The following is a 23,643-nucleotide window of genomic DNA, read 5'->3' on the forward strand; positions in this document are numbered from 1 at the left end:
ACTGAAAACCAACTGGGAAAAACACAATGAACAGGGATGAATGCAGAAATGACCACAGAATGCACCCAGGATGAACACAGACTAACTGACCAAGAACAAAAGGAAACACACAGGTATATACACAGAAAAATAATCACAAGAACGAGACACAGCTGGAGTCTGAAGACACAGGCAAAAGGAGGGAAATGGGGATTGGCTAACAGCAAGGGTGGAGCAGACATGACACATGAGGAGAGAATCTACAAAATAAAACAGGAAGCAGATTAGAATTATATCGGGATACAAATGTTTTATTGCAGAAATCACAAATCATACCAAAACAAAAATAAACTCTTAGTTACAATATACAACGTATCAGTCATTCATGGTAGAGGTTCGAGGTTACTGTACCTACTCTACTGAAAATACTGTACAGAACTCTGCTATAATAAATTTTACAGAAAGATTGAAAAGTTCAGCTTAGTGTAACAGGTTTATATAAATACTGACACAGTGACTGTGAGTTTGTGGAGAGCTCTGATGGCTGATGACAACTACAACACTGTTGAATACTGATAGATCCTTCTTGAGCGAGGCTGTGCTAATGAGTTTTTAAGTACTATATAACTTTACAGTGTAGGATTGGTGATCTTGCCGAGCATGAGAATGGCATTAGAATTTCCCTCTATGACAGAGAAGAAGAACGGCCGGTTGATGAACAGTTTCAGAGGGACGCCCGCTTCCTGGATCTTGTCCTGAGGTTCTGCTCCTTCTTCGGACATCTCAAACGTCACCCTGCTGACCGCCTGAGAGGACAAATGGAGATCAGTTAAAGACGTGCACACACACAGTAAGTGTTTTCCACCACAAGATAGCCACTCATGTAGTTCACCTTATCTATAGTGAAGGGTTTGATGTTGCTGAGTTGGCTGAACTCGGCCAGGGAGCCCAACAGCTTGGCCTCAATTTCTGGATCCATGTGGGTCAGCAGGTCGCGCATATCAGTCACAGCGGACATGGAGAACTTTGGGAGGGACAGCTCCAACAGACTGGACACAAGAGGAAACAGATTTTAAGATGACAAGTGTTTGAACTAAAATGGGACTCTTTCTCCCTTTAAAATCTATAGGGATGACATGTTAATGATTGACTGATAGTTACTAGCTCAGGTATTTAACTTAGAAGCCAATAAAATGGCGCATTCTGGAAGACCAGGAGCTTTGAATGCAGGACTATTACTCAGAGCAGAATACTTCTATGCTGTGGTATTGCTACTTTAACTTAAAGGTCCAGTGTTTAGGGTTTAGGGGCATCTTTTGGCAGAAACTGGATATCCTCCTGAGACTTTGTGTCCTAATATTGGGACATCACATTTTGGGTTTACTTGACCTTATACTTCATTCTACTTAACTTAGACCTGTTGTCCTTGTTCATGGGCACTTTTTCGTGCCATCTAGTGGTAGTAAGAGCACAATACACTAATCCATGTAAAAACAAGATGGCAGCCATCTCTGCCAAGTCAGTCTGCGGCCAATCCCAACACAAAAGTGGACATGGTCCAAAACCTGATCACATTTTATGGTTGAAACTTGTTTATTTATGATTAATAATGTTTGTAGTCTGATATGGCAACACATTTGACCAATTTTAGCAACAGTAACAAGATAAGATGCTGTTAATTAGGAAATACTCGTTTGAAGACATCAGGACTTTATTACCGCCTCATTTGAAGACACTGGGACTAAATTATCGTTGACAGTGTTTAGATTTTTATACTTATCGGGTCCTACTGATCCCAAGTAGCTAGGAGAAATTAAATATGCATACCAAACAAAAGTTCGGGTCTCAGGAGGATATGATATTTATAACTATGTTTTTATTAGTTTATGATCACCTGAAAATAAGAATTGTTGTGTTTACATCACTGTAGAACGAGTCTATAACATACAGAGCGGGTCCTCTTCTAAGACGTCTGCCATGCTGTTCTACAGTAGCTCAAAACTGAGAAGTCAAACACTGGCTCTAGATAGAGCCATTTGCATCTTCACGTTGGCCACCGTAGTTCTCCTGCACACTTAGCACATCGGAGGAGTTTTAGCTCTGCAACCTTCTACACACCAGGGGTCTCATTTCTAAACATTGCGCACACACAAAACGAGGCCTGAAAAGTTGTGATTTACAAAAACAGATTTGATGGGAGAAACTTTGATCAATTCTTACGATCATTTTGGAGATGGGAAATTGGTGATGCAGATGGTGAGGTGAAGGCCTGATTGTAGGAATTGTCTAATATTTTTTGGGGCACGCCATTTTTGGATTTTGTCTGCCCTACATTTTTAGTACGCACTGTTTTACAAATGAGACCCCAGACCTTTAAGTAAAAGTTCTCAGTACTTCTTCTACCACTGTAGGATATTGAGCATGGAGATATGGTGATACTACTCTAGGTCTGGTTATAAAAAAGCACAGTACTCACCCTTCCTGGAGGCTCTGGTACCAGTCGGACATGACGTCAGTGAGCAGCTTAGACTCAATGTCATGGAGGTTGGCCCCTTCATGAGGCAGGACCAGCAACATGTAGGACCGTTTGCTCAGAGACAGCTTCACAACTGTGCACCGCCGCACCTTCATGGTAACAACAGAAAAATATTGTGGATGAATCCTTACCCAAGTCCGTTTCATATTTTCACATATAAACAAATGAGCCAATGAATTAAAAAGATGCACTAAGATTTACCTTATCATTTAGGTAGTGGTACCGACCCGTGTGGGTCATCAGAGGAGCCATCACTGTGGTTGTTTCATCCACATGAAACTCCTGCAAGGAGGTCTTCTCTGGCTGAAAAGCTGTTCTCCAGTTGCCTAAACAGACAATCGAAGACCAGTCAGGTACTGCAAGATGGTGCAGTAGAACAGAACTATAAATGTTGTTATCTGTAGGATTTCAGTTTGATGTATCAGCAACTGCACAAATCTAAGTGTGTTTAATTGGCACATGTAAATACTGTGTGGTAAATGTACTTAGAATTTATAGCAAATCTGACCATGGTCATAAGAAGTGGTACCAGGCTTGATTTAATATCATCATCCTGGCATTGTGATTAAAGTCTTGTGGTGTCTGTTCACACTCCTAAAATACAGGTAGTTAAATTATGAATGTTAATTTGTGTATTCTGTATAATCATTTTAACAGAGGTCTAAGCAAAATAGAGGAAGAGCCAGACCTTGGAAGTTGAAGGAAGTAGCAAACAGAAGGTCGCTGCTGGAGTTCAGATCTTTGAAAATGCCCTTCAGCCTCCCGTCTGATGTCTTCTCCACGAAGCTGTTCACCAGCTGCTCCGCCTCCTCAGGTTTGGAGAAATCCACACCGCGGATGAACGATGTGTCAGAGAAGTCCTGCGTGCCTTGAATAAAGTCCTCGGACAATTGAGCGTCCTGGCGAGTGAAGGTCCAGACCTGGGTGGTGATTTCATCTTTGGGTCCGTCATCCACCAGAGAGTTGATGCCCTGCAGGGTCTTGAGAACCTTGTGTCCATCCACCAAGGACACACAGTCCTCTCGGTCGGTTTCGCTGCTCAGGCCCAGTAGAAGCTGAAAGGAAAGGTGGGAATTGCGAAAGATTAACGTCTTTGAGTAAACGTACAGCACCTGATAATCAGATAGATGGTAAGGATCGTACCCAAAATAGTAAAGGATCACCAAGTACTGCTTGCCTAAAACCCTTTTGGGCCATCTCTACAATGAGAACAAATCAAAAACAAAGACCTGGAATGAGCTTGCTGTCTTCTTGGAGGCCCCCAGGTAGAAGGTGACGAGGGATCCGTAGGTGTTGACCGGAGAGAGGAGAGTGTTGGTGCTGCGCTGCTTGCTGCTGACAGCCTGGTACATCCTCAGGCCCAGAGAGTTCAACAGCTCTGCCAGGACCGCCGTCCTCTCTGTGATGTTCTGCCTCTGTGTATCCACTTTCAATGGGTCCCTGCTGTCTGGTGTCAGGACTTCAGTATCAAGTAGGGACACAGGAAGTGTCTCCAGGGGCTTTGACGCCTGGGTCTGCAGGGTCTCACAGGTGACATTCTCGGCAGCGAACAGGTGGAAGGGGTGCACATAGACACGGTTGGCTTGGGTTCCTGAGAGGTAGCAGCAGAGTAGGAGGGCTACCAGAGGCGAGCGCAGTATCTGCATTTTACCTTTTGTTGGTATTCACCTTATAACAATTCTTTCTGCAGAGAGAGAGACAGATATTTTTAGTTTTACAACAAATTACCTGGAGTTTATCAACCTATCAGCTGCCTCTTGAATCCTTGGAAATTTAGTATAGGGTGGCCTGTGGAGCTACATCACTATTAGTGTGGCTTTCGTCAGAAATCTGGCTGGATCTGGTTTTCCGTCTGTGACAGGATTGGCTGGCAGGGACATTGGACATAGAGCGTCATGTCAGTGATGGATTGATGGCTCTTTGTGTTGCCTTTTTTCTGCTGGTCAGTGAATGAGAGCAGGCATTACCCTCTGCAACAGAGGTCGCATAGATAATGAAGACGCATCTACGTGTGTCTGTGTGCAAACTCGTTTGTGTTCACAAACTAAAATAAGATGGACGATTCATTTGGATTTTGTTTGTTGTTTATTTGAATCCTGGTAAAGCAGCCTTCAGATGGAGGATGCAAACTGAGTGTGCTCAGGCAGGCCCCAGACCAAATTGTCCCAATACATTAAGACAAAACAGTTCACCTTGGACACCGTGATTGGAAAATATGATACTTGTGACAAATTTGGCTGCATTTATGTTGTAATACCTGCACAAATAAACACATCATCTTGAATAAATGACAAGACATAAGTTGCAAATCAAACTTTTATACACGTATAGTATATAATTAAAAATAATGGACAAGTTCATTGACGTGTTTCACATTTTCTCAAGTTCCCAAACACTTTTTATGCATTGACCTAGATGTTTGTAGAGGAGAGTAACTTTGGTGAGCGCTCTTATGCAAAAATAGGACTTTATCCTTTGAGTTGAACGTGCAGAAAATGTGGACTGATGGACTCTTGGAAGAAGTGAGCAAACACTAGATTTTCCTCTATTTGGAAATGTACCACAGGACATGGCCTTGGTACCTTGTCAATAAAAGCAGTGTTCTTATACACAACCAACCCACCTATGTACCCAGTGACACAATGGAGGAGGTCAAAAAACCTGCCTGATTCATTGTCACTGATGTTTTCTGTCAAGATCCAGATTAATTATGATATAATTAATTATATAACCTTGTCTTTGAGTGGAAACTTAGTTGTACTGTTTATTTTTATAAAGTATTTAACCCTCACATTAAACGATACATTTCAAACATTAAGTTTTGGCTTTGAATAAAATTATAGATTTGTCACATGAGTTATAGGACTCCAAAAGTTTCCCCTCGTCTCTTTAGAATTTCTACATTCACTGCACAAGCAACTGATTAGAGATAAAGTTTGCTCTTACCGTATGTGTCTGCTGCTGCTGCTGCTGCTGAGTGAGGTGCTGAGTGAAGTCCTGGCTCCTCTGCTCCCTCTCTTTAACCCGTCCAGCCTGCCGTGGTGCTCCCACCCTGGTTACTGATTAACCAGAGGAGCATTGAGTCAGGGGCTCTGCTGTCATGACTTACACCCCGCTTTGTACTGACGCGCTACTGCTATAGATAAATAGATCTGACAGAGAGAGACCACCCAATGTCCCTCTGCATGTTGACTTTAGGTGGATGATGCAAGCACATCCTGGAGGGGGTGACAGGGGGCTCAACTTCCACAAAGGACGAGTGGGAAGCAGAAGGACAGCCAAGCTTGTTTGTGTTTGGTAGTGACTCACTGAAATGTCACCATATTGTGGGGTGTTTATTTGTAGAGAAGAAAATGTGTTATTGATTAATTACGTATGTTCTTTGACAACCCAGGGGTTGAACAAGTAAACAAGTGTCAAACCTGAATAACTTAAATCAGCGTGAGAAAAAGAAGACAGAAATTATTTTCATGTTTTATCATTCTGTTCTGCTATTATTGTTCCTGTTTTACTGTCTTTATCTCTATACACACTTCCTCCGGTCTGATGTAGATGTACTCTTTGCTATGAATTTACAATAATGCTCATTAGATGTGTGAAATTCTGGACATCCCACTGACTTGGATTTTAGTTCAATAAATGCCCTCAAAAGTGAGGATTAATCAAAAACCCTCTCGTGTCAAACTGTATAAAGTTACGACTGCATTTAGAGAGATAATAAACCCAACATGTCCTTGGAAAAGCGCAAATATTTTTTGTAGGCAGGTAAACAAGCTTATTAAGCACATTTAGTAGCTCGTATTTGCTATTAAAGGTCAACATCCGTGACTTTAATGAGGAAAATCCTTCACGCACACCTGATTCAACAGGGCAGGGTACACTAGGTTTTCTCATCAGAAAGAAGAGCATTGTGTTTTACATCAAGTGTTTTACAGCCCCGGGTATATCTTTTATAAACATTGTTACAGTGATAATTGATTACTGGAAGTTAAGACTCTGTAAAGCAAAAGTGGATGACTTTATGTGATAATGACAGTTGGACTGATTGGAATCTAAAATTAGTCACCTAACTGTTAACAATGTGAAACTAACCAACAACCAGTATGTTACACTTTATGGTGTTGCTGATAGCTACATTTTAGAGTTCAGAGTTAGAGTACATTCAGTATTGAATTTAAACCCTTTTCCTCACTTACAAAGCTCTAAATGGTCAGGCTCCATCATATCTTAGAGAGCTCATAGTGCCCTATTATCCCACCAGAACACTGCTCTCTGAGAATGCAGGGTTACTCGTGGTCCCTAAAGTCTCCTAAAGTAGATCAGGAGCCAGAGCCTTCAGCTATCAGGCTCCTCTCCTGTGGAATCATCTTCCTGTTTCGGTCCGAGAGGCAGACACCGTCTCCACGTTTAAGACTAGACTTAAGACTTTCCTTTTTGGTTAAGCTTATAGTTAGGGCTGGCTCAGGCTTGTCTTGGACCAGCCCCTAGTTAGGCTGACTTAGGCCTAGTCTGCTGTCTATGATACGCTGAGCCGCTTCTCCCCTTCTGTCTCTTGCTGTCAGATTCTGAAAAGTCTTCTTCATTTGCTAACATTCATGTCCTGTTACTACATGTCACTAACCCCTCTTCTTCTCCAGAGCCTTTGCACTCTGCTGTCTTGCAGGTTCCCCTGGACTCTTAACAATCTTAAAATCTTAACTTTCACTAAATTTGCTAGTGTCTCTGTATAGCTTTGGCTAAACAGTGCATTGAGCTAAATGCTAATGTCGGTATGCTAACACACTTAGCATGACAATGACAATGTGTAAATGTTAAGCAAATACCATATTCATCATCTTAGTTTAGCAAGTTAGCATGCTTTCATTTGCTAATTAGCACTTAACACAAAGTACACCTGAGGCTGATGGGAATGTAATTTGATAGCAAGTATTTAGTCATGAACCAGTGAATTGGACAAATTAAAATTTGGACATTATGATGGCGCTAGATGAAAAGTTAAATAATCACCAAAGTTACTTCAAGTTTCCTTTAGGGAGGCATGAATGTGTGTAATAAATTTCATGGCAATACATCCAACAGCGGTACGGTGGTATGGTGGTTAGCATTCTCGCCTCACAGCAAGAGGGTTCCCTGTTCGAATCCAGGGTGGGGGGCTCGAACCCCGAGGTGGGGGTGGAGCTTGCATGCTCTCCCAGTGTCAGCTCTCTGGGTACTCCGGCTTCCTCCCACAGTCCAAAGACATGCAGGTTAATTGGTGACTCTAAATTGTCCGTAGGTGTGAATGTGAGTGTGAATGGTTGTCTGTCTCTATGTGTCAGCCCTGTGATAGTTTGGCGACCTGTCCAGGGGGTACCCCGTCTCTCGCCTAATGTCTTTTTTTTTTTGCTATTAAGAGTTTTTTATTATTTTACAACAAGACAACATACATACAAATCACACATACATACATACAGGACAAAACATACAACGAGAGGAGGGAGAAAAAAAAGGGGGGGGGGGGGGGGGTTGCAAGAGTGTCATGCAGTGTTCATATAAAAGAGAAGAAAGACATACAAATCAATTCATAAGGTTGTTATAGACAATGTCCCAGTGATCTTCCATACTTTTATCAAAGTCTTTTAGCAAGCACGCTGCCTGTTCCATATTCAGGAGATCTAAAAATTCTCCAAGCCATGACTCTCTGGTAAAACAACCCGGTTTGCGAACTTTCCAATTCATAAGGATGTGTCTTTTAATTGTGAGACAGCCCAGAGTCCAAAGCCGGTCCACTGTGGCTCCTAGAGTGTTGACTGGTCTTTTACCAAGGAGGCAGGTTATTGGACAGATTGGAAACTTGACCTTGAAAAGTGATGACATATATGATATAGCGTCTAGCCAGAGAGATTTAACTGCTGGACAGTCCCACAGTAGATGGAGCAGAGTCCCTCGAGTGCCACAGTTGTGCCAGCATGAATCTTGGGATTCCTTATTCATTTTGGATAATTTAGCAGGGGTGATGTAAGCTCTGCATAAAATCTTGTACTGTATAATTCTAAATCTAACACATTTCGAAGTATACAATGCAGATCTCCAGATATCATTCCACTGGGAAGGTGTTAACGATATATTAAGATCATGTTCCCAAGCCAGCTGAACAGGAGCATAGGCACCGGGAGCAGGTCTAAACAGTGAGCTATAAATGTTAGACACTGTGCCTTTTGACAGGGTTGCCTTCCTCAGTAGTACATCCCAATCAGGGCAGGAAGCAGGAGCAGCTCCTTCTTTGCATTTCCTATGTATGACGGATGATATCTGTGCATATGTTAGAAATGATGAATCTGTGATGTGAAATAAATTTTTAATTTGTTGAAAAGAAAGGAGAGTATCACTAAAGATTTGACCAACAGTTAGTATACCATGTTGCTGCCAGATTTTGTTATTTAAGGTGCCACCTCCGGTTGATAAAATAGAGTTACACCAGATAGGACATGATGGGAGAGAGAGCCCCTCAATACCAAGTCTCCTGTGCAGCTGCTTCACAATAGAGCAAGAGAACCTGATAATGATGTTGTCTAGCTGGGGTGGGGGATTGGGACAGTACCATAGGGATGCCAATTATATGGCCTTATTGCATGAAAGGATAGTTTCCTCCAACCATTGCCAACTGCCTATCAAGGCATCAGACTTATAAGCCCAGGTTAGTGGGTACCGTGCATTATATGAAAGATAGTACTGATATATATCTGGAACTCCCAACCCTCCCTTGGATCTGGGTATAGTTAGTTTCTTGAAAGAAATTCTGGGTTTTTTATTATTCCAAAGGAATCGGATGAAGAGGGATTCAATGTCTCTGAACCAGCTTTTGGGAAATTTAAGAGGGATAGAAGTGATGATATGTGCAAGTCTTGGTAAGACATTCATTTTCAATATTTCCACTCTGCCCCACAAAGACAGTGGCAGGGCTGTCCATCTGATGATATCATTCTTGATGGACTGAAAAATGCTAGGACCATTTAGACTGAAGATTTTAGTGATGGGAGAAATTATGGTAATGCCCAAGTATTTCATTCCATTTGTTTTCCAAAGAAAGGGGGCGTCCTGTAAATCAGATTTAAATGTATAAGAGTTAAGTGGAATAGCCTCACTTTTGTTCCAATTAATCCTGTAACCAGAAAAACTGCTAAATAAATTAACCAATTGAAGAACTGCTGGTATAGAGGATGCTGGTTTACTTAAAGTGAGTAATGTATCATCAGCATACATATTCAATTTAAAACTATATCCAGAGAAGTCCACACCACATATATCAGCACTGCAACGTATCGCACAGGCTAATGGTTCAAGAGCAATAATGAAGAGCAGGGGACTGACAGGGCAACCCTGTCTTACTCCACTTTGGAGATCAAAGGGCTCGGAAATTAAACCATTGATTTTAACAGAGGAGAGCGGAGAGCTATAAAGAGCCTTAACCCAGTTTATAAATTTTAGACCGAAACCAAAATTTTTAAATGTATAAAATAAATATAAATAAAGTATCTTATCGAAGGCTTTTTCAGCTAATGATGCTGCAATGACTGGAGGTCTCTCGCCTAATGTCAGCTGGGATAGGCTCCAGCTTTCCCGTGACCCCTATCTGGATAAGCAGGAAGTGGAAAATGAATGAAAAAGCATCCAAAAGCTGGTGGTGCCATAGGTAACGTCAGGAGATAAAAGTCACCAAGGTCAGTAGGATTCATCCACGGGTCACCATGAATGTGAGTGTCTGTCAAAAACTATAAAATAAACACTATGATAGTATAACAACATAAAATCTAGATGTTTTTACTACAAAATTTGCAATGAAATGTGAAGATATGTGAATCTTCAGCTGCAAAAAAGGTATGCTTCTCATTTAATCTAATATAAAGAGCATCAATTAACCTGATCTATGTGTGTGCATGTTTACAGGACAATGCAATTGTAAGCTTCTGTATGGTGAATTTTATTTGAAGTTTTACAAACATGAAACCGTATCAGTATTTTCTTTAAGTCTGAAAATAGACATGAACAGGTTTTTGGTGTTCACACTATTTCCTGTAGAAGCAATGCAGCTGACGCAGCAGGATTCGTGCAGTGGCAAATGTCAGCCATAAATACTACAACATATGTCGGTTACCCATTCAAGATCATCACAGTGGATCTTTAATGATGTGTTCATCTGCAAGTTCCCAAAAACCCTCATGAAGTTTTATCACGTCTTGAATAAATATCTTAAAACACATCCGGAAGCTATGGAGATGAACAATCTTTGCGTACGCTTTATGACAGTTAACCAACTGTGGTGTTTCTCAGCCGTAATGATTAATGAGTAATCCATCACTATCACTATTGGTGGCTGCAGAAACTTTACGGGTGCTACACCAAAGTGTTTGGCTATATAAACTGCCCTGTTCAGCATCTGAATCAAGCTGGAGGGTGAGCAGATTCACCATGTGGACTCTTTTGGTTCTTTGCAGCGTGATCATCTCACATGGAGTGCAAGGTATTGCCCACTAATTTCTTATTATGTTTGTTTCTTTGGTTTTCGATTGGGTTTTAACATGATTTTTTGCTGTTGTTACTCGTGCTGTCTCTGGTCTTTAAGTTGGCACACTCTGACCTTTTGTCCTTTTTGTTTTACTCATGATACACCAGGTGTTGATCGCCTTGGAACAACTAAGGCAATGTATCGACCAACAGCAGGTACGGTGTAAATAATATAACTGTGGTTTAGCTTTAACTGTGCTGCCATATCCAAAATGTTGCTGGCATGAATTGTCCCTTTGAAGACCCAGTGGGGCATTTTTTGACTAACCATATATGTTTCTTGTATGATGGCATTCCTTTTGTTTTCATCATATTCAATTTGTTACTATTTTATTCTTTATGAGTCATTTTTAATTTCATGATCCTGTGTTTCTTCAGGTGTAGATCCTAACTGTGTCAGACAGCTCTCTGGCAGGAGGGGGGCTCTTGCCAGCCAAAACTATCCAAATCCGTACCCTAACTCAAAAACCTGCATTTGGTATATCAGACCAAGCAGTGGAATCGTGGAGCTGAGCTTCCGTGCTCTATCGTAAGCATATTCTCTGCATATACAGAAGGGCTTATGATTACTAACTATTGTTACTGTATTGTCTGTAGCTTTAAATCCAAACTTCTGTTCTTCTTTTGTCTTCTTTATTATAGCATTGAATATCACCCGACTTGTGATTATGATGCCCTTTTCATCTTTGATGGCCCCTATACCAGTAGCAGGCTCTTGGGCAAACTGTGTGGCACGAACAGTACCATCTTCCGCTCTACTGGGCCTGCTATGACTTTGCAGTTCTCGACTGATAGAGATACTAGCTCCTCAGGATTTTATGCTGAATTCACAGCTCAGGGTAAGTCACAATGCTTATGACTTAGATGTTTATGGAATTTCTGAAATGTCCCCATTAATTTATCTAGGATTTTATGTGTAGCATGAAGTCTCATTACAGCCATGCAGAGAGCGACCTAAACTGTGTTTTCAGTTGTGGTGAATGGTTTTGTGTGTGTTTGTCTCTGCAGGTGGAACTTCCTGCAGAAACAGCTGTGGCTACTGGCTCGGAAACTGCTCATGCTCCTCAAGCTGTGAACAAAGAGGAAACTGTTGTCCAAACTTCAAAGGTAAGCAGTGGTTAAAAGAAACTAAGTACATTTACTCGAATACTCTACTTGCATACAGTTCCATGGGACTTTATCTCAGTATTTCGATTCTGTGCTACTTTTTACTTCGTGGTGCCTCTAATCTAATGTTGAGTCGTCAGCAGTTTGCACCAGCTTTTCATGTGGTTTCATTTAAATATCTGTTTATACATAGAAAAGTATTCATTAATTTAATGGTGGCACGATGCTGCAGAGGTTAGCACTGTCGCCTCACAGCAATGCCCTTCCCAGTGTCAGTGTGGTTTTTCTCTGGGCTCTCCAGCTATCTCCTACAGCCCAAAGATATGAAGGTTAGGTTAACTGGTGTATGCATGAACGGTTGTCTGTCTCTAGGCCTTTTTACACAGACAGCTCTATAGAGCCGTTATGTAGGCCCCTCTGTATGCCGGCTTTGCATTATTAGGCCCGTTTCCATTGAAGAAGTTCCTGGTACTATTTGGGGGGCAGGAACTTTACAGGAACGTCCTCTGCTTGGCCCTCTCAACCGCTGTGTCTCCACTGAGAGGGCGGAGTAGGAGGAAGTTACTGGACTCTGGATGTGATGTAATCGTTGCACGACCCTTTTGACCGGGGCGACGCGGCAAAGAAACAAACAAACAATTTGCAACTTGCTTTTCTTTTTACGACTCCTTTTAAAAATGCGACTCCTCGTCTGCTGAGTTTTAAAAATGCCGGCTATTTTGTCGCTTTCTGTTGATGTCACATCCCGCCTTGAGTATAGTTCCGGAATGCTGTCCTTCGGGGGTGGTTCCTGCGGTGGAGACACGCACCAATGGCCCCGACCCCGTAAAATTACCCCGAAGTTCCTGTGGTGGAAACGGGCCTATTGTTACACAGAAAACAAACAACGGCGTCATCACACCGCCCTAGTGTGTCATTCCAAAAAGCATGCCAGCACAAGGAAAAGACGCGTGGCAGACATGACATGTAACACAACAGCATCGGACAGTAGTGTGACATATAACAGACACATAAGCAGTGCGTCATCAAACAATAACAATGGCATAACAAGGCAATAACAATCATTTACCGTCCCTGTTAAATAGCTGCTGATCTCGTCCTTGGCTCGGGGAATAAGGAGCTCCCAGACCTCATTGTTTTCCAAATTTATGGACATTTTCTTCTTTGAGTTAGTCGCTAACTGCTATCACCTACTTTTTAAATCTCCTGTGGTGGGTGGCACACATAACACATAGTCAAAACGTCACATCTGTGCCGCCCATGATCCCATCCTGCTGGCTGTCCCTCTTATACAGACGTCATTGCGGTACTGCTAACACCTCTTTGAATAAAGTAGCTCACCTGATTTTTCCCTCTGACGATCAGTAAAGGCTATCTATCTATCTATCTATCTATCTATCTAATAATTCTGATATATCAACTAATCTAATCTCTCTGTTTTACAGATTACTGTGCATCCTCACCCACATACACAACTACACCATCAGTATCATGTAAGATGTAGTTTTATTCTCACTCAGTAAAAATTTCATTTAAGAAATACATTTTTTTGGGAGACAATCTTGCTGTAACCTAAACATTGTCTCTCAGATCAGCCCTCATGTCGTTACAACTGTGGCGGGCACCTGGGAAGCTGTTCCTGCACAAGCTCTTGTCAATACTATGGCAACTGTTGCCATGACTACAGCTGTAAGTGCCAAGTCTAACAAATCAACAGTGTTAACAACCTCTGCAGCCCTGTCTTTCTTTGAGCAATCAGTCTGTCAATTCCAGTGTAATGCTGTGCCGAGAATGAAACACACCTTTGTCCCTTTTTTTGTTTTTGTTTAAGTCTACAAAATAAACAGTAGGTGTATTATAATTTATAACGCAGTAACACCAGGAATAAACTTTAATTTTTTCTCTCTGTCTTGTAGATTACTGCCCAGTCACAACTGAAGTACCCGTCACACGTAAAAACCCTTTAAGCCTGAATTTACCTTGAAGTACTTGATATGCAACAATCCCTGTGTACTGTAATGTCAGCGTCAACCTGTGTTTCACAGCTCGGCCCTCGTGTTATAACAACTGTGGCGGGCACATGGGAAGCTGCTCTTGCCGGAGCTCTTGTCAATCCTATGGCAACTGTTGCTATGACTACTACAGTAAGTGCCAAGTCTAACAAATCAATAGCATTAACAGGTTCTGCATCCCTCTCTCGCTGAAGGAATGAGTCTGTCAGATTCCTCAGTGCTCACACGGACATGAAGGGATACAATGTTTTTGTGTGCAGAAAACACAGCAGGAGCAGGTGTATCATGATGTTTGCCTCACACAGCAAGAAGAGGTGTAAAAGACTGTAATCACTTTATTCTCTTCTCTTTGTCATGTAGCTACCTGCCTGCCAACGACTACTGGTATACCTATCAGACCAACAAGCTCAGGTGTGAAACCTCTCAACAAGCTACACGGCAAACTGTAGAACATATTATCAGTCACTGAAATGTTATAATGCTCTCTCTAAGATTGGTACTCCTGTCGGAACAACTGTGGCCGCTACCTAGCAGCCTGCTCCTGCGTAAGCACTTGCCGATCCCAAGGAAACTGTTGTTATGACTTCTACTGTAAGTATCACATCCCTCAAAGCTCAGCAGAGAAGCTGCACACCATGACATGAACAAATATTACCCCTCCACCACAGAAATTGACTTTACAGAGACAAAATCTTCTCTTCTACTTAATATTATATATTTCCTGTTGAAACAGGATGTTGGGGCAGGTACTCAAGACATGTATAGAACTCAAATGAATAGAACAGCCTCGATAGCAATGTCTATCTTGTCTAACACACTCGCCATCATTGTTATTACTCCACACTGGTTCTGGTGCACCGCTTGACAAGGCATTAGTCCCAACCGTGGCACTAATTGCCTAATCAAATCCTCTTGAAAAAAATAGTCATCCTCAACATTTGTGGTGTTGTAGTTTCAGAATGATGAAGACAGTTTAAGAACAATTAGATACCAAATAGGACGTAGGCTCTACAGGATGTTTTTCAGGCGTTCTCTTATCTAAAATGAATGGCTTAAAAAATATTGCTGTAAATGGGGACGGCACGGTGATACAGTAGTTCACATTGTCGCCTCACAGCAAGAGGGTGGGGGCTTTGTGCAGAGTTTGCATATTATCCCTGTGTCAGCGTGGGTTTTCTCCAGGTACTCCGGCTTCCTCCCACAGTCCAAAGACAAGAAGGTTAGGTGAACTTGGAACTCTAAATTGTCCGTAGGTGTGAATGTGAGTGTGAATGGTTGTCTGTCTCTGTGTGTCAGCCCTGTGATAGTCTGGTGACCTGTCCAGGCTGTACCCTGCCTCTCTCCCAATGTCAGTTAGGACAGACTCCAGCCCCAGCCCCTGTTTGCAGTTACAGAATAAACAACAGGTGCATGTATCAGTAATAACAGTTGTAAAATAATCTCATAATTTTATTCTCTCTTGCAGCTCACTGCTACATGACAACTATAGCCACCACAGGTGAGAAAAACCCTCAGAAATCTAGATTATATGGTAAAAAAGCCAGCCTATCATTTATTGTGCTCACTGAAATGTCTTCCTACTCTCCCGTGTCTCTCAGCTCAGCCCTCATGTCGCTACAACTGCGGCAGGTACATGGGAAGTTGCTCCTGCGCAAGCTCTTGTCAATGGAATGGCAACTGTTGTTATGACTACTACTGTAAGTAACCAGTAATTCAAAGCACGGCACATTTTGATCACCAATCATCATCAATCAAATGTGTGTTTTGTCTCTTTTTTGGCAAATTAACTTTGTGTAGGGATTTAGAGAAAGAGTATGCAATCTTAACTTCCCAAATGATGAGATTTTCATGCATTCTCTTATCTCAAATGGCTTAAAATATATTGCATATAGCTGCTGTAAATGTGGTAAAAAATCAGCCAGGGGAACATGCCCCCAGACCCCCCATGTTTGGGCTGACCACCAAATGTTTAAACCATCTGGCTCCGCCCCTGTTCGCAGTTGCAGAATAAACAACAAGTGCATGTATCAGTAATAACAGGTGTAACAATGTCATAATTTTATTCTCCTCTCTTGCAGCTCAATGCTCCACGACCACAGGTGCTCCACCCACCACAGGTAAGAAAAACCCTCAGAAATCTGGAGTATATATATATAATAAAGCAGCCTAGCATTTATTCTGCTAACAGGAAAGCTTACTGAAATGTCTTCCTACTCTCCCGTGTCTCTCAGCTCAGCCCTCATGTCGCTACAACTGCGGCAGGTACATGGGAAGTTGCTCCTGCGCAAGCTCTTGTCAATGGAATGGCAACTGTTGTTATGACTACTACTGTAAGTAACCAGTAATTCAAAGCACGGCACATTTTGATCACCAATCATCATCAATCAAATGTGTGTTTTGTCTCTTTTTTGGCAAATTAACTTTGTGTGGGGATTTGGAGAAAGAGTATGCAATCTTAACTTCCCAAATGATGAGATTTTCATGCATTCTCTTATCCCAAATGGCTTAAAATATATTGCATATAGCTGCTGTAAATGTGGTAAAAAATCAGCCAGGGGAACATGCCCCCAGACCCCCCATGTTTGGGCTGACCACCAAATGTTTAAACCATCTGGCTCCGCCCCTGTTCGCAGTTGCAGAATAAACAACAAGTGCGTGTATCAGTAATAACACGTGTAACAATGTCATAATTTTATTCTCCTCTCTTGCAGCTCAATGCTCCACGACCACAGGTGCTCCACCCACCACAGGTAAGAAAAACCCTCAGAAATCTGGAGTATATATATAATAAAGCAGCCTAGCATTTATTCTGCTAACAGGAAAGCTTACTGAAATGTCTTCCTACTCTCCCGTGTCTCTCAGCTCAGCCCTCATGTCGCTACAATTGCGGCAGGTACATGGGAAGTTGCTCCTGCGCAAGCTCTTGTCAATGGAATGGCAACTGTTGTTATGACTACTACTGTAAGTAACCAGTAATTCAAAGCACGGCACATTTTGATCACCAATCATCATCAATCAAATGTGTATTTTGTCTCTTTTTTGGCAAATTAACTTTGTGTGGGGATTTGGAGAAAGAGTATGCAATCTTAACTTCCCAAATGATGAGATTTTCATGCATTCTCTTATCCCAAATGGCTTAAAATATATTGCATATAGCTGCTGTAAATGTGGTAAAAAATCAGCCAGGGGAACATGCCCCCAGACCCCCCATGTTTGGGCTGACCACCAAATGTTTAAACCATCTGGCTCCGCCCCTGTTCGCAGTTGCAGAATAAACAACAAGTGCATGTATCAGTAATAACAGGTGTAACAATGTCATAATTTTATTCTCCTCTCTTGCAGCTCAATGCTCCAGGACCACAGGTGCTTCACCCACCACAGGTAAGAAAAACCCTCAGAAATCTGGAGTATATATATAATAAAGCAGCCTAGCATTTATTCTGCTAACAGGAAAGCTTACTGAAATGTCTTCCTACTCTCCCGTGTCTCTCAGCTCAGCCCTCATGTCGCTACAACTGCGGCAGGTACATGGGAAGCTGCTCCTGCGCAAGCTCTTGTCAATGGAATGGCAACTGTTGTTATGACTACTACTGTAAGTAACCAGTAATTCAAAGCACAGCACATTTTGATCACCGTTTCCACCAAGAAGTCACACTGAAACCAATGCTTTCTTCGTCTTTTTCTTCAAACAGCCTACTGCTATTACACAACCTGGTCACCAGTCACAGGTACAGTAGGATCCTCAGTGTGCAAACTAAACCTGCTGTTAATATAATTTTACTGCACTGACACTCTCTGTTTTATGTTGTCCAGCTTCAGCCCAGCCCTGTGGAGACTCTCTGTATGGTTCTGGTACCTTCTCCAGCCCGAATCACCCTAACCACTACCACGACAACGCCTACTGTGTCTGGCAGCTCAGGGCTGCATACGACCAAAGAATCTTCCTGGCATTCACGTACCTGCAGTGAGTGAGGAATAAATTGCATTTTGAGGATCAGTCACACAAATTAGCAGCACTGCTGTATGAATTAACAAACAGAGGAATCATGTGGTGACAGAAGTTATTATTAAGTTGTGGAGTCTGAGGCTCCAACTTGATGATCATCAAGTTCTTCAATTTATGGCTTTCATCATCTTTTTTAAAAAACAGATTGGAAAACTGCTGCAACTGTGATTATATCGCAGTCTACGATGGGCCGTCTGTTAGCTCACGATATCTGGGGAAAGTGTGCAACAGTAGTTTGACTTCTTTCTACTCCACTTCCAACTACTTGACTGTGCTCTTCCGGACTGATGGCTCTGTCGTTGGCCGAGGGTTCAATGCTGACTTCATCAGCTCTCTGCCACCAAGCTCAGGTACAAATGTGGTAGATTTAAAAGTAGTTTTAAGATGCCTATTTTTTTTTTTATTATTATTATATTTGTGTTAAGTTTTTCTTGTAGATTTGCTCAGCTGTATAACATCTACTCTGGGTTATAAAACTTTTTAAAGTCAGTGGAAATGATGTCATGAGGGGTGAGGCTGGGACAATATCAGACTCTTACTAGACAATTATCATGACCAAAAGAGTTCACAATAACAATATCATCGCAAGATCTATAGAAAATTTAAAAAAAACAAACACACAAAAAAGCTTGTAGTCAAATTTGTGTGTGCGTTTTGTCTATTTTTTGGCAAATGATTTCCACTTAAAATACAATTACACTTCATAGATAGTGAAAAGGCAACCAGATGGCGTTGGGGAAGTGAGAAAGAAAGGACTTTTTCACAATATCATCATATGTATTATTAATATGAAATCAATATTTCATTTTTAAGTATCACGGTTATCATTGATATCGATATACTGTAATGCCCTAACATCGAGGGTTATCTGAAAGCCTGCGTTACAAACTGGAGGCAAAGAGTTTGAAAGACATTTACCAGGTAAGGAAGATTATATCAGAAAAGATCGTATTCATTGCATTGTGGGTAATGTAGAATCCAGCTTTTTTGGCTTTAGCCTACTTGCAAACTAGAGACTAAAAGTCATGATATTTTAGCCTCTGCTGCTTTGATTTGGGATCTGTTTTAAGTCCTCTAACTTTACTGAAGTGCAAAACAATCACTACACCTTTAAACTTTCTACTTGTAAATCCTGGTAGAAAAAGATTTCTGCACACTTACATCCCTGCAGTCTGGCACTTTATCGTTGAGCTTTCAGTCTATTAGACCGTCATCAGAGCATACATGAGGCAACAACAGACAGGCAGGTAAGAGTCACCAATCTCAGTCTAATCACTGGCTGTATGCAACACACCTGTGCACTACCCTGTTGGTAGAAGCTCCACCCCCTGGGAGCTGGAAGCCATACCTGTCTTGTCGTACAATACCAGAACACAAGTGTGACACATAGTGTATTTATGACTTTATTCTCGTAGGTTTTTGACTTTATTCTTGTAGATTTACAATTTTATTACGGTAGATTTACGACTTTATTCTCGAAACCTAAGATTTTTTCTTTCTTTATAATGGCCCTAATCCTCCTACAAAGTAATTCAAGCTGTTGTAAGTATCTTGTGAACACGGTCCTTTGTCAGGTCGGGTGGACTGTTCCTCAGACAACATGAACATTGTGATCCAGAGGACTTACCTGAACTCGCTTGGCTACGACGGCCACAGTCTGTATGTGAACGACCAGCACTGCAGGCCCTGGGTTTCCAGTTATCAGGTGGTCTTCAGCTTCCCCATCAACAGTTGTGGCACCATTCGAAAGGTACGCAACGCATCACCTTCTGGAAATCTTTAACAAGACCTCCTGATAACTCTATCACAGACTGTTGTAATTATAATAGCAGAGAGTGTAACTATTTGTCAATGTCTTCTACCTTGAACAGTTTGAGAATGGCAGAGTTGTGTACACCAACACTCTGCGTGCCTACGCCTCGAGCTCCGGAGAGATCACACGCCAGTCTCACCTTAAGATGAACGTTGGCTGTCGGATGGAGCAAGACTCAGTGTCCCAGATCATGTATGTTGTGCATCATAATGGTAACAGCAGCATCGTGGGCACGGGCAGATTCAATACCACCATGGATTTCTACACATCCAGCAGCTTCTACTATAAGGTGCGTTTGGGCATTTGTACAGAAAATCCTTTTTGTAAATACTTACACACCATGCTGACGTATTAGTTTCACACTCTCAGGTGCATCAAGTTCCATATGAGGTGACACTCAACCAGAACATGTATGTCCAAGTGAGCCTGAGGAGGGGTGACAGCTCCCTGGTCCTCTTTCTTGACACCTGTGTGACCTCACCATCACCCCATGATTTCCACAGCAGGCCTTACTACCTGGTCCGCAATGGGTAAGATGAGAGCGCTGAGCTTCACTGCTCCCCGCTGGCAGTGTACCTTAAAGGGGACAGTTCACCCCCAAATCAAAATATTTATCAGTCCAGATTGTTTTGGTGTGAGTTGCCAAGTGTTGTCGATATCGGCTGTAGAGACCCAATTACTCACGGTAATCCATAGACCTTGTTGTAAGACGTTTCATGTAGGAACTATTTTCTTTCTACCAAACTACACCAGCTAAATGTATCACCGCACCATGGCTCAAAAATGTATAATTGAAAGAGTCATAATTGACCTTATTTGCAGTTCAAGGTAGTAGCGCAAATGGCCACTGGGAAAATTTGCTGCAAGGCTGAGCTGCTTTCCTGGGGGCCTGCTACTCAATGGAAAAGAGGCTCATGCTTGTAACAGTCCAAGATGTGACCATTAAAGCGACCTCTTCGCTGGGCTGTAACGTTAGCTAGCCTAGTGATGCGAGGTGAGCTAGCAGTAAATGCACGCCTCCTTCTGTGTAGCAATATGGTTGGTGAGTGTAGTTCAGTAGAAAGAAAGTAGTTCCTCAATGAACCTGCTCACAACATCCCTCAGATTTATCTGGTGACTGTGTGTGCACTGCACTGTACGTACGTCGTTAAACTAGCTGCATCTCAACCTGCTGCTACAGTAAAATGCTGCTTATACATTGATGCATCCCTATTAACAATCTGATAATGTCATATTTGGTGTCTTTTTTTAATGGTACTTTTAAGACTTTAGTATAGTACTTTATTTTGCCGGTTATCCTTTTGTATTTTGTACTAAGCAGGATTTTAAATGTGTACTTGTAATGGAGTATTTTTACATTGTCGTATTGGTACTTTTACTTGAGTAAGGGATCTGAAATCTTTTTACCAGCAACATATACTTTTAAAACTCTTGGTGAATACAGGAGTTTGCTTTTCTGTCAACGTCACATATTCATAGTGTTAGTATTGTCAGGTAACACTGTCTCCATTTTACCTTTAGCTGTGGCGTGGACAGCACCTACTGGGCCTACAGCAGTGGCACTCGGCCCTACGCCCAGTTCACATTTAGGGCCTTCCAGTTCTTGCGAGCCACAGAGTCAGTGTACATCCAGTGCAAGGTAGTGATATGCCAAGCCAACGACTACAGTTCCCGCTGCCGCCGTGGCTGCATGAGACGTACCGCCAGAGATGTGGGGTCAGAGCATGACAGCCAGACTCTGGTCCTGGGTCCCATCCAACTCAAAGGTCTGTAGCCATTTGTGTCAAGTTCTGATACCAATAGTGGGTTAACAGGATAGTTAGATTAGATTAGCATTAAGAAAAGACATTGTAATCTTATTAAGATGTTAAAATAAATGACATTTCACATTTCTCTTTGCCAGACCTAGAGAAAAAGGAAGAAGAAACTCCAAAGCAGGACAAGGCTTAACTTGATTCTGTCAATAATTACAGCTCATTCTGGTCATTGTGACACTGAATGATGCTCACCATTTTCCTTTTCTTTTTAACACATTATCTGATTAAAAGCATCATCAAAAGACAATCTGTGTTTGTGTATTTCATTACATTATACTCTTAACTGAACATTAAATATTAACATCCAATAATTTGGGTGTCTGCTGTACAACAGCAAGGCAACTATTTATTCTTGTGGTTTCTTCTACAAGCTTTGGCACGCTACTTCTCCTGCAGCGTTGCCACTACATCGGCAAAAAATACATCAAAGCATGTGGATAATTTGGGAAAGGTGTGCTGTGACTTTTCTCAGAGATTCACCCAGCCATTTTTACAAAAACTGCAAAAAACTACGTAAAATTTCCTATTCAAAGTGATTGGAGAGCATCGAAAAACGATGTGAAAAGAGTTACAATCACTCCTCTTTGAGGCCACTACAAATCACCATACTTTGACAAAGAAAAATGAATCAAAGTTTAAACAGCTCAGGAGACTCTGGACTTTATTGGGCTAAATAGGCATTTTGATATCTACTACATCTTTTAATATATCACATTTTATATTTATTCACAGAGCTGTGAGCCTCCAAAAAAGTGCTTTTGCCCACACCAAATCAACCACAGGTGGCCAACACACCCCTAAACTATCTACTATACCCAGGGGCGAAAATCCCATTTCATAGTTGGGGGGGGGGACAATAAACAGTCAAATTTTAGAGAATAATTCCAGGAGGGGACAAGGAAAAAAAGTTGTAGCGTGTCTTTTATACAGCATCTTTTACCGCAATTTGATGCTTAAATCTTCTATCTATCTCTCCAACAGGCAGAGTGAATGTCTATACTTATGAGAAATGGCTTAACAACTAAACATTTCCTGCAATTAAACTGGTAAACTGGTTTATAAACAGTGTGCTGTGAGATCTGCCGCTGCGCACCTCACAACCGTGCGTAATAGTCGCGCGTAATGACCACTCCTCGTCGCTTAGACTGCACACTTCATGTTTGTCTCACTGACAGGTGGAGAGCCTACGGACAGGTACCCATTAGCTACGAGCCGCTCCGCCACAACCGTGCGTAATAGTCGCGCACCACTCCTCGTCACTTAGACTGCACGTCTTTCATGTTTGTCTCACTGACAGGTGGAGAGCCTACAGACAGGTACCCATTAGCTACGAGCCGTTCCGCCACTGACTGCTCTTGTCCTGTCCTCTCCCTCTTCTTTCTCTCCTGTCCTCTCTGACTATCACTAAACTCTGAGCTTAATCATTAGCTTTTAGCTTAGCAGCACTCGTAATTGAGTAGGCTTTTGAACAATGCAGGAGAAATGTTGCAGACAGTTTATATTATCAGCCTGGGCCTGGGGCTTGTTGTAACAGTAAATGGGATGTGTTGTAACTTGTGTAAGTTAAACTGTGTCTGTGTGAGTGAACATCTTACCCTGCAATGCGCAATGTGGGCAGCGGTTCCAGCCACATGCTGCTACTGCTGCCAAGTAGCCCCGCCCGTTGGAAAGAGTGTGGGATATACCGCTACTAGGAATGGGAGGGGGGGACTAAATCTTTTAAGATTTAAATAGCACATTATTGCGTGATTATAATGAGCACCGCTTACATTGTGCTTTTAATAAATACTACTGCATTGTTCAAAAATTATTGTGTCTCAAATTATTCT

General features: G+C 41.9%; 2 protein-coding genes across 3 annotated transcripts; one reads left to right on the forward strand and one right to left on the reverse strand.

The window, feature by feature from the left end:
* Positions 1–263: 263 nt before the first annotated feature.
* Positions 264–5,639, reverse strand: agt (angiotensinogen). Its single transcript, XM_033612468.2, has 7 exons — positions 5,462–5,639; positions 3,745–4,199; positions 3,204–3,570; positions 2,717–2,841; positions 2,456–2,604; positions 872–1,028; positions 264–785 (listed from the first exon to the last, which is right to left on the reverse strand). The coding sequence occupies exons 2-7, from the start codon at positions 4,159–4,161 to the stop codon at positions 609–611; spliced, it is 1,392 nt and encodes a 463-aa protein (XP_033468359.2). The 5' UTR covers positions 4,162–4,199; positions 5,462–5,639; the 3' UTR covers positions 264–608.
* Positions 5,640–10,898: 5,259 nt separating this feature from the next.
* LOC117248038 (uncharacterized) lies at positions 10,899–22,061 on the forward strand. 2 transcript variants are annotated; one of them, XM_078160812.1, is made up of 27 exons: positions 10,899–11,015; positions 11,168–11,215; positions 11,438–11,588; positions 11,702–11,898; positions 12,068–12,166; positions 13,612–13,659; positions 13,757–13,855; positions 14,083–14,118; positions 14,212–14,310; positions 14,539–14,589; positions 14,671–14,769; positions 15,644–15,676; positions 15,777–15,875; positions 16,257–16,295; positions 16,410–16,508; positions 16,890–16,928; positions 17,041–17,139; positions 17,521–17,559; positions 17,672–17,770; positions 17,871–17,906; positions 17,992–18,142; positions 18,329–18,534; positions 19,759–19,934; positions 20,056–20,286; positions 20,367–20,527; positions 21,519–21,763; positions 21,901–22,061. In XM_078160812.1, the coding sequence occupies exons 1-27, from the start codon at positions 10,964–10,966 to the stop codon at positions 21,945–21,947; spliced, it is 2,778 nt and encodes a 925-aa protein (XP_078016938.1). In that variant the 5' UTR covers positions 10,899–10,963; the 3' UTR covers positions 21,948–22,061. The 2 variants fall into 2 exon arrangements, with proteins under 2 accessions (XP_078016938.1, XP_078016939.1); XM_078160813.1 differs by lacking the exons at positions 17,041–17,139; positions 17,521–17,559.
* Positions 22,062–23,643: the final 1,582 nt, after the last annotated feature.

This window comes from Epinephelus lanceolatus, chromosome 17, assembly GCF_041903045.1.
Source record: "Epinephelus lanceolatus isolate andai-2023 chromosome 17, ASM4190304v1, whole genome shotgun sequence".
In the NCBI taxonomy this organism is placed as follows: domain Eukaryota; kingdom Metazoa; phylum Chordata; class Actinopteri; order Perciformes; family Serranidae; genus Epinephelus; species Epinephelus lanceolatus.